General features: G+C 39.1%; 1 protein-coding gene across 1 annotated transcript in view; it reads right to left on the bottom strand.

Annotated features, from left to right (window-relative positions):
* Nucleotides 1-160: 160 nt before the first annotated feature.
* The window catches only part of LOC127410312 (dermatan-sulfate epimerase-like), a 31802-nt gene continuing 20706 nt past the window's right edge, over nucleotides 161-11256 (bottom strand). Inside the window, exons 4-6 of the mRNA XM_051645510.1 lie at nucleotides 11007-11246; nucleotides 7279-7486; nucleotides 161-2878 (exon numbers count right to left, since the gene is read on the bottom strand). Of these exons, the coding sequence (XP_051501470.1) occupies nucleotides 1144-2878; nucleotides 7279-7486; nucleotides 11007-11246 (2183 nt within the window). The 3' untranslated portion in view covers nucleotides 161-1143. The remainder of the gene's footprint in view (nucleotides 2879-7278; nucleotides 7487-11006; nucleotides 11247-11256) is intronic.

The raw sequence follows: 11256 nt of genomic DNA, 5'->3' as shown, positions 1-11256 counted from the left end.
AAATGTCCAGGTTTTCCATGACCATGGAAACCCTGTTACATTTTAGTAAGGTCTGTGTCTGTTGTCTGTTTCTTTTGCTTGGGCTGGAGAAGTTTTGTATTACCGTACAATTGACAGAAATATGCTAAACAAGCCAACAGGAACCAAAATACACAGCACATTTCTGTAGTTGCCTTTTAATTAGCAAGAGTATAAAACAACACCCAAAAATATACTTTGCTTTAACATATATACAATTTACACATGTGTTGTAAGTCCATGTTGTTACCAAATGTGCTTAGCTTGCAGCGTATCTGGATAAAAGTGGCTAGCCATGGAGAGTCCCACAAGACAAATTTCATGTAAACATTATTACAAAGCTCCACAGAAGCTTTTGATTTGAGGTGGGTTGGCTAATTAAAAAAAAAAAAAAGATAAATTCCTAGTTGGAATCAACTTTTCTCAGACACATGTATGCTAACACTGGCTCAGTATGAGGTGTACTGTAAAAACTGCAGCAACGCTGCATGGTGGAGAAGGCGTATACTTTCATCCATCTGTCTCAGAGAGATGATGTAAGCACTGTGACTGTAAGCAGGAAAAATGGCTGACATTAAAGGGATAGTTCACCCAAAAATGTAAAGTCTGTAATTATTTACTCTATCATTGTAAGTTGTAAAGCAGCTCTTTTCCATACAATGACAGTTCGTGACCACATCTGTGCTCAAAAACATAATGAAAGCAGTCCATGACACCATGACTTGATGCTACATTTTGGGTTGCCAACTTTTCGCCATGTGAAGATGGGATGCTTGAACATTTTGCCATTTTAATAAGACACAAGGCCTTCAATCCGGGACATTTGTCATTAAAATACTGGACATTGTCCTGTAAAATGTATATTGCATCATTTGTCCTGCATGATGTTTGATGTCATTCATGTCTAACCTGCACTATAGGTAACATATTTAATTTGAGAGGTATGGTGTGGCTTCAGAAGACTATAGTGTAGACTATACTGTATAGAGTTAAATGGACTACTTTTATGATGAGATAAGATGAGTCATTTTTAGAGCTTGACAGACATGGTCATTATGAACTGTAAGTGTATGGAAGAGAGCTGTGTTAAGATTCTTAAAATATTCTCTATGCACAGTGATGATGTCAGCACTGTGTCTGCGAGCAGGAGGAATACAGACAGAGCAGGATGAAGCTGTCTATGAGGAGGACACCGTAGAGGCAACGCTGTGTGTGCAAACTCTGAGCCCTCTGGAAGCGTGTCAACAGCACTGCCAGCAAAAGAAAGAAAGTGGCTATATTTAAAACGAGGAACAGGCGGATGTACGTGGTGGAGCTGAACTCATCATCACTCCCTCTCGAAGCTCCCAGGCGCACTTCTTTGAATTTCCGCCCCTTCACAAATCCCACTTTTCTGCCCTTTCGTACATCATTGTATTCAATGAATGCCCTTGAGTCACCATCTGCCTCCTCTGGAAACTCCTCGTAGGCGCGTTTCATTGTCTGCTGCCTCTCCTTCTTCTCACTCACCTCAATCTGGGCAAAGATGTCTGGTAGGCTTTCAGAGAATTTTGCCTTCTTGCCTCCCTTCCCCTTTCCCTGCTTCTTAGAGAGGGCAAACATCTTCTTAACAGTCCCTGGTGCCTTCCTCTTGTCTGAAGACTTCAGGAGGCGCTCAGCAGTTTTGTGGAAGCTGTCTGTGTTAAGAACTCGTGACAGGATGTGTCTTTCTAGCTGCTGGAAGACTGGTTTGACATGCTGAAGATTGTCCTCCACAACATTAACATATTCTTCCACTTCTTCCAGGGGCTGCTCCTCTATCCCTGATGCTCTTTCAAACACCACTTTCTTTTGATCCACCAACACCATAGCATACAGAGGTTTGGTGGGGACCTCACCTGTGAGGAGATAGATGGTGTAAGTGTGTTCTCTGGTGACCAGATAGATATCTAGTCTTTCTGAGTCACCATGCATGCTGAAACTCTGCACATCCACTCCAGGCCCAAAGAAGATGTAAGCCACTCTGTTACTAGGGTACCTCAGAGGCATAGTCACATTTACATAGTTTGACCCATTATAGGGGTATCCACGGGGGTAGCTCCTATAGCCTACTATTGCCCTTTCACTGCCACCCGTTTCATCCAGCCAGAACATCTTGTATGATTCATCTCCGTGTCTGATCAGAGCACCATGTACCCCATCAATCTGGGTGTTCTGGAAGGACAGGTCTGTGTTGTGGAAGAAGCTGCTCATGCTGCGTGTTGAGCTGTCTGGATGTAGCTGAATGTGGTCTACCATCAGCAGCAGCTGAGGATGAAGCAGCAGCAGGTTCCTCTGAAAATTCTTGATCTTCAGCTCAGGGTTGTAAGCTGCCTGACCCTCGCCACGAATGAACACCATGCCCTGCCGCTCTACAGCTGCCTCTACCTGACCCTGGCAATCTGCTGCTTGCCCGTGCTTATACTTTAGCCATTTAGAGTTACACGCCTCCGTAACTTGGCCTTCCCATGGTGCGAAGCAGCTCTCAGACACAGCAGGCCTGAACATGACGGCATTGTTGAGGGAGGTATATTTGGGCCCGTACAATGCTTCTGTGATGAATGGAACGCCATTTGGGGCGAAAGTGAAAGAGTTCTGGTCCGGGTGTTCATGACCGGCATTAAAGTTCCTCCACCCTTTGATCCAGTCTTTGTATTTGTTTTGGTGAACTATGTCGAAAATTGCACGTCCGCCAAGCTTCCCTGACTTAAAAGACAGAAATGTGTGGTTTCTACCAGCAGGTAGGGCACTTCCATATGTCACCACTCCCCAATCTTTGAAATAATGCAGGCGGGATGTACCATAATCAGGAGGTGGGGTGGGCTGCAGGCTGGCGTCATACCTGCACAGAGAAAGAGAAACACAAGGAAATTTAGTGGTTGAAGCCACAAAACACAAATTTCTGGTGCTTGATTACTATCTCCATCCATTCATCCATCCATCCATCTATCTATCTTACCATGAATGCATCTTACGTATGAGTACTGTGCTCAGGAACGCAACGACTTACGCCTGTTTTAAATCGCATGCCGATGCAGTGTGTGAGCAGCATTTCTGCTGCAGTAACTGCTGCGCTCTATCCACCTTTTTCCTGGGGGTCTTACTGCAGAAACTAATATGGGTGGGACTTCCTAGCTCTGGATGCAGTCACTTTAGACCCTGTTTACAGCCAGTGGCAATTTTAGGGGGTGGCCTGTGGTGGCCTGGGCCATCCCTGAAATCTCATTGGCTACCCTGTGGCCACCCCAGAACTGATTGGTAGTTCATCATGTTCATCAACATAAGAACGAAGAACCAATAGAAACACCTGTCAATCAAAGATGACATCTCAGGTCATTTGTTGATTTAGAGCCACACTGACCCAGGGTCAGTTTTATATTTCTGACCATTATAGTAGTGGTGGGACTGAAGCTGTGTGAGCTGATCTTTGATCAGTGGGGGGAGGGGCAGGCCGCGGGTGGCCAGGCAGGTGCCACGGGTCGCGGGCAGCGGGCGCCAGGTCTGAAGTATAATGGTCAGTCAGAAGCACGAACTGACACGAGCTAGCGTCTAACTCCAACTTCCAATGACTTGACGACGTCGATTTGTGGTCAAAAAGAAAGCTGTTATTTGAGAGGTATGTTCATCTAATCTAACGTTTAATTTATCCCGAATTTCCATGTGAATGTGAATTTTTTTTTTTCATTGTTACAGTAGCTAGGTTAAAGAGTAAGCTAGACCCTACACCACATTCAGCATGTTATCTTTATATTGACATGAAATATGAAATGCCATGTTTTCTGATTTAATGACGGAGGTGTGTAAAGCGTTTTACAGATGTATATGTTCAATAGCTAAAGTTATATATATGGCTAACCTGTGTGTGAAATGGAAGGGTTTGTGCTGTGACTGTACTTTAAATCTTTACATGAGTTATTTATGAGCTCTTTATGTGTATTATTGGTCAGTCAGACCAATAAAATCTTCAAAGTTTTTATACCTTATTTGACATTTTAAATATGCAGAGGCAGGGCAAATTGCACTTAAATGCCGCAAATGATTTGACTAACTATTTTATTTAGTAGTATTCAAAGTAATTGAAGCTTTCAGAACATGTGGAAAATAAACCTGAGTAGACACTGTAAATAGAGTTTTATTTTTTACTGTATACAGAGCTCAATCTGCAATTTTGGGGTTTCCAGACAGACACCTATAAGCCCTCGTAGCCAATTTCACACACTGATTTGTACCCAATTTAACAATATTTCTGCTGGACTGTGCAGTTATAGCTAATAAATGAATGAATGATTGATTGAATGATTGATTGAATTGTGCCTCAATCAGTTATCACCTGTACTTGTATCTTTATATGATTATACACTATACCTGATGTTATACGCAGATTAATTCTCTACAATGAGAATAGCTCTTAAAAATGTGTAACTGACTTTTCCTAAACAATTACTGATTTAAAAATGGATGTTATGTTAAAATAACCAGAGATTCCCAGAAACTGTAATAGGTTGAAATAGAACAGGAATAGAAAACTGTCAAATGTCAAAACGACAATCTGATATTGAATACAAACAATTCAGTGAATGCTAACATGAGTTTAAGAATTCATTTATTCTACATGTGTAAATGTTGAAGCAAAGCAATGCGATATTTACACATTTTGATCATGTGCAATTCATAAAGGTTCTCCCGGAATTGCCACCCCACACTAGGTCTGTGCCCCATCTTGGCCACCCCAGTAAAAATGTCCTGGATACGCTACTGTTTACAGCTGGTAATAAGACACGTTTTGGATGATCTGATCGCAAATGGTCAGCACTAAATATAGTTGTAAATGGGGTGTAAAATGTTTTGTGATAGAACTGCAAAAACACATACAAAGGTAGTCAAAAACCACATTTTATTTGAGGTTTAAAACGCTGTCATGATGTGTCCCGGAAGGACATTAATAACGTGAAAAATTACAATTTGAATTTTTTTTCAGAACTTCTTAAACTTCTTCAGAGTTCTCATCAAAAAATCCTTCACGTGCAGCAATGACAGCTTTGCAGATCCTTGGCATTCTAGTTGTCAGTTTGTCCAGCTTCCTGTAGCACTTGCCATAGATGTGGCTGTCTTGTCGGGCACTTCTCATGCACCTTACAATCTAGCTGATCCCACAAAAGCTCAATGGGGTTAAGATCCATAACACTCTTTTCCAATTATCTGTTGTCCAATGTCTGTGCCCACTCTAACCTTTTCTTTTTGTATTTCTATTTCAAAATTGGCTTTTTCTTTGCAATTCTTCCTGCACCCCTGAGTCTTCTCTTTACTTTTGTACATGAAACTGGTGTTGAGCGGGTAGAATTCAATGAAGCTGTCAGCTGAGGACATGTGAGGCGTCTATTTCTCAAACTAGAGACTCTGATGTACTTATCCTCTTGTTTAGTTGTACATCTGGCCTTCCGCATCTCTTTCTGTCCTTGTTAGCGCCAGTTGTCTTTTGTCTTTGAAGACTGTAGTGTACACCTTTGTATGAAATCTTCAGTTTTTTGGCAATTTCAAGCATTGTATAGCCTTCATTCCTCGAAACAATGATTGACTGACGAGTTTCTAGAGAAAGCTGTTTCTTTTTTGCCATTTTTGACCTGATATTGACCTTAAGACATGCCAGTCTATTGCATACTGTGACAACTCAAAAACAAACACAAAGACAATGTTAAGCTTCATTTAATGAACCAAATAGGTTTCAAATGTGTTTGATATAATGGCAAGTGATTTTCTAGTACCAAATTAGCAATGTAGCATGATTACTCAAGGATAATCTGTTGGAGTGATGGCTGCTGGAAATGGGGCTTGTCTAGATTTGATCAGAAACGACTTTTTTCAAATAGTGATGGTGGTGTTTTTTTTACATCAGTAATGTCCTGACTATACGTTGTGATCAGCTGAATGCCACTTTGGTGAATTAAAGTACCAATTTCCTTCTGAAACAGCAAAATGTGTACATTATTCCAAACTTCTGACCACCAGTGTATGTCCTCATTAAATCATACATGCCCTCCTCAAAATCCCAACACTGTAACGAAAGAATGAATGGATGTACACTGCAACATCATCTGTGTTTACTTGATAACAGAAGTAACGCCCACATTTCACGCTAAGCATCAAGGGATGTAGGAAAAAGTTGGAAACAGAAAACAAAGTTATAAAATGGTTATCAGGAGGTAGCTATTAATAAGTGTTACTAGCTTGATCATCATGAAATCTTATTTACATGATGCTGGTGTTATCTAATGCAGTTTTGTAGAATTATTTCATGTAGTGACAGCCAACACAATAAGCTCTGCTTATTTTTAAACATCATTATTTAGGGGAAGGGGAGGATGCTGAGCCTTAATGTTGTTTTGCACTACAGTGGCCGGTTTGATCACTTGGTTTGGCTCAATCACACTTAATAATATAGTCAGAAATAAGTAATTATACACAACCATTGAATAGCGATATCTTTTTGTTCAAACACTAGCCAGAACGTTTGTGTTGAATATTTTCCTCACAAAAAGGATGCACTTCCAATATGTTAACTCACCATCTTTACCAACAGCCAGGTACAGCATCCCACGTTTTTTCCTTTGTTAATTATTCCTTATAAAACGTTTAGGGCAATAGAGCACTTTAATATACAAGTGTCTTTCTGGATTTACCGTCCACACATGCTGTTGTATGCATTTGTTTACGTTTGGCAGCACACTTGGAAGTATATGTGTATTGCTGTTAACCATTAGACCTGCTCTCGATGTAATAGTATATAAAAGAGCAGATTATTTAGTTTGTTTAAGGCTTTGACTTGTAGTATACTGTAGTTTTAAATTAAAAAACCATATGTCTGCTTAAGCTAAATAATTAAAATGTTTACATTTTCTTTTTGTGTCATTAACTATGACTTGACTACAAATATATATGCTTAAAATGTGCAATATCTACTTTTTCGTGTCAACTCCTCTTCATGATGTTCATCAACAGTGCACTTTCACTTTAATTTAGTGTGAGATGCGCTACAAAAATGGACTCAATGCCGAAACTCCCGCTGTACTGCGGCTCACGCGCTGCTTCTGCTTCAGATGTAAATACACTCATTTGTTAACATGGATGCCGAAAAAACTACGCACTGGTTCTGTCCTGCTTCGGCGTGCGGTGTAAAACAGGTGTTAGTAAGAACTTGCACCAGGACAACCTTGGAAATAGTGAAGCACCTTGATTAATTCTTACCAGAGGAACTCTGTGTGCAGTGTGCACCAGCGCTGACCCTTCCCTGCCTGTCCTGGGCCCTCCAGAACACGGTTCTGCCTGATTACATTAGCCAGCCAATTCCCACTGCCGTTTCTCATGACGTACCGATCCAAAAACACCAGCTGACTCTCCGGCCCATAGAACCAGTTATAGTTGGAATCTGCAATTGCCACTGTCCTCTGAAAACCTGCAGAAGCACAGAAGCAAACCAACAAATAGCCTTTGTGAATAAACTTTTAGCTTTGCTTAGCATACACTGGCTATACAGGTCACTCAATAAGTCATAAACAGAGTGGGGTAGTGCTGTTAGATTTGTTTGTTCAATATTATTGAAATATTATATTGAAACATATTTAGGTGAACTTTGTAATTTCTGTACCACTAGCAGCAACAAAAAAAAAAAACGAATGCTAAATACATTATTATAAAAAAAAAAAAAAAAAAAAAAAGGTTTTAAACACTCTCTTAACACTCCACCTTCTGCTTATTTTTTAGACCAACAGGTTGTCCTGCCCCAAACTCATGCCATTGGTTGAGCTAATGTTGCTATGTTGCGCCTAGTTGAACTGCTCAAACAAACAGATTACAATTCCATTCGGTATTCTAGTGGCACAGAAATTACACACTTTACCCTTTAAATTGTCAGTCAGATCTTGCAAAGAAGCCAACAAAAATCATATTTATACTCATATTGTTTCATACAAACCTCATAGTAAATACTGACATTTATTTCTAGGGCCCTATTTTAAGAGCACTATGCCTTAAGCGCAGTGCTATCTGATATGTCATAAGTCCAAAGTAAGTGGGAATGGCCATGAAGTTTTGACATTTTTGTGTGCTATGTCTAGATGCAAGTGGGTTTGCGAAATCATGAATTACAGCAGGCTAGATCAAGTGCAATTTAATTCTGAGGTTTTTCTAAGGTTATTGAACCATTTGTGTCATATTATATAGTCCATTTCCTACACTGTAAAAAAATTCTGTAATTTTAACAGTAAAAGACTAAAAATGCTCCAGTAAAAAAACATTAACTGGTTAACGGTAGTTACCTTATAATATATGGTAAAAAATTATAATATATTTAAAAAGACAATAAATGTAAATTTACGGTAAAATGTTGTTAGACTTTTTAGATGTAAAAAGTATGATTTTACTGTATAATTAATGGTAAAAATGTAGATTATGTTTAACAAGAGAGTACATGTACTTTTTACGGTAAATTATTGTAAAAATTATGGTAAAAAAATAAAATAAAATAATCGGGCATTCCCAGAATTTTGGAGGCACAGCATTTAACTAATGAGAGTGATGTTTGTACATACACCAGTTTACAGAGAATCACAGCACTCTGCTACAGAGAAATAATGGCTAAGAAGAGGCCATTGTCTACAGTCCTCACAGCACTGAATTTGTATACAGTTTCATGAGGGAGAAACAGACAGATTGAGAGAAAGTGTTGTGACTGCTAACCTTTTCCCTTTCCTGAGCTGTTTTTTTTTTTAAGCAAACAGTTTTGCTTTTGCTACAAAAGGCTGTTGGCAACAGGTTGCTAACTGTCCAAACCTGACACAACACACAAACAGCTTGATCGTTCTCTACCCTGACTTCTACATTAGTCTTTGATGTGCACAGAGAGTTGTTGTTGCCATTGTAATATTTCATGGTCTGCGCTTTGGTTTGGTTTTGATCATGTTACGGGTGCACAGTTATAAGATGAGACCAAGCAACCTATGCAAAAGCAATCTGTTACTATGACTGGTATGCTCAAAGCATTTTTTGTATTGTAGCCAGGCTTTGTGACATTTTCAAGAATATCTAAACATAATAAAAATAAAATAAAGTCAGTTTTAAAAAACAAAATTCAAATAAAATTTTATATATTGTTCCTGGCCAACCCAAAGTAAGCATTGTTACTCATTTCACATACAAATGGGATGTTTGATGTTTAAAAGGCACATCAGAAAATATTTTCCTATTTTATTCTATAGAAAATGTAAAAATAATAATAAATAAATAAATGGTCATGAAAAATAAAGTTATTACTTTTTGGTGCAAACAAAAATCTTACTAACATTATAAGTAGACCACAGGGAAATAAATACAATTATAAAAAAGAAAAAAGAAATAATAAAAAAAAAACATTTATGATTCGGTCTTTTTAAAGGAATAGTTCACCTGGCATTATTTACTTACCCCCATGCTGTCCTAAACGTGTATGTCTTTCACACACACACACACACACACACTTACATATACAAAGATATTTTAAAGAATGCCTCAGCTGTTTTTGTCCACGCAATGTATGCCAGTGGGGTCCAAAACTTTGAGCAAATGAGCTTGTGATTCACCGCAAATGTTTGCCAGACTTTTGCAGCTCTTCACTGATAGTGGTGAACCTGCAGCAAACCTTTAACGACAATGGACATTTTGCCACAAGTTTGCCGCAAAGCTCATTTGCATGTGAAAATGATCAGTGGTAAATTTGCTGCAAGTTTGCGGCACATTTGCCATAAACTCTCGATTATTTTAAGGGTGATACAAGTTTCAGAGTTGGGAGAAGATGTAAACATTCAACATGGCGAAGGAGAATACACTTTCTGTGTCAGTGTCAAATAAGTGTTTCTCAAGAAATATACAAGAATGAAACTGACATCCTCTTTGTTTTCTGTCTGACAACAAACACTAGGACATGAGTGAAATACATGTAGGATAATTTCGATAGCACATATGGCAGCATCCCTCCATGACTGGAGCAGATTACTATGACACTATAGCTGAGGAATACAGTTAAACTAACAGCTGCAGCATTATTGTTCATCACTGCAACAGACGCAGGTAATCACACACTCAGTCTCTCTCTCTCTCTCAGTCTCTCTCTCTCTATCTCTCTCTCTCATAAACACACACACACACACACACACACATATCAATGTTTCTCCAATAACTTGTTAGAAACAGCCCAAGCTGTCGTTACTAGTTCTAAAGTTTGGTTTTTGAATTAGTAATGGAGACTTGGCACATCTTTCGAATTAGCAACGGCAGATCCTGAATCTGTGGCATAAGAAAGTAGTTCCACACACAAGAGCATTTTTTGGGACAATCCTCAGTTTTTCCCTACTTATTTATTTACTTGTTCATTTAACTGTTGTATAAAAGCAATATCACACACACAATCATGCTGTATTGTCACAGCACGGCTGTGATTGCCTGCCGCACTCTGTCTGTGGCCTCGTGCCTATGGTCAAATTACAGACGTGCTGATAGATAGACCATCTCTTGATCACTCTTGCTCACGCAATATTGCTTTAATAATAATACTGGATTGAGTATTTAGATGGATGTAAAGATTTATAACAAATAAGGAGTTACATTTTGGTCTGTTTCATACCCAAAGCTATTGTATACATTTATAAGATGTGGAATGTACCACTCGAATTGGATGGATTGCTTTTACACTGCCTTTATGTCCCTTTTGGGGCTTGGTAGTTTTGGACCCACTGACATGCATTGTATGAAAAAAAAAAAACACCTCATACATTCTTCAAAATATTCTTCTTTGTGTTCTGCAGAAGAAAGTCATTTGAGTTTAAGATGAGATGAGGGTGAGTAAATGATGAATGAATCATAATTTTTGGGTGAACTATCCCTTTAAAAACTATGCATATGCAGTACTATCCCATACAGAACTAGGGAGATTAAAGCCTTACCAGGTAACAGTGTTCTGTAGAGAAAAGCAAAGTGTTTGTGTAGCCATGGATGATTGAAGTGACCAATAGCAAAGTGCCTCTGTACCAAATAAATGTACTGAAAGAGTGAACGAGTGGTGTAAGTTCCATAGGCCACACCCTCATAAAGAGAACCATCAGTCACGTCCTGGAGAAGTACCATGGACTTTTCCATGATGGCAAGAGCCTGTTTTGTCCAGAGGTAAGCTTCCTGGAGGTATCCTAAAAAGCA

This window comes from Myxocyprinus asiaticus, chromosome 19 (genome assembly GCF_019703515.2).
Source record: "Myxocyprinus asiaticus isolate MX2 ecotype Aquarium Trade chromosome 19, UBuf_Myxa_2, whole genome shotgun sequence".
Taxonomy (NCBI): Eukaryota; Metazoa; Chordata; class Actinopteri; order Cypriniformes; family Catostomidae; genus Myxocyprinus; species Myxocyprinus asiaticus.
This window is presented reverse-complemented; position numbering and strand designations above follow the sequence as displayed.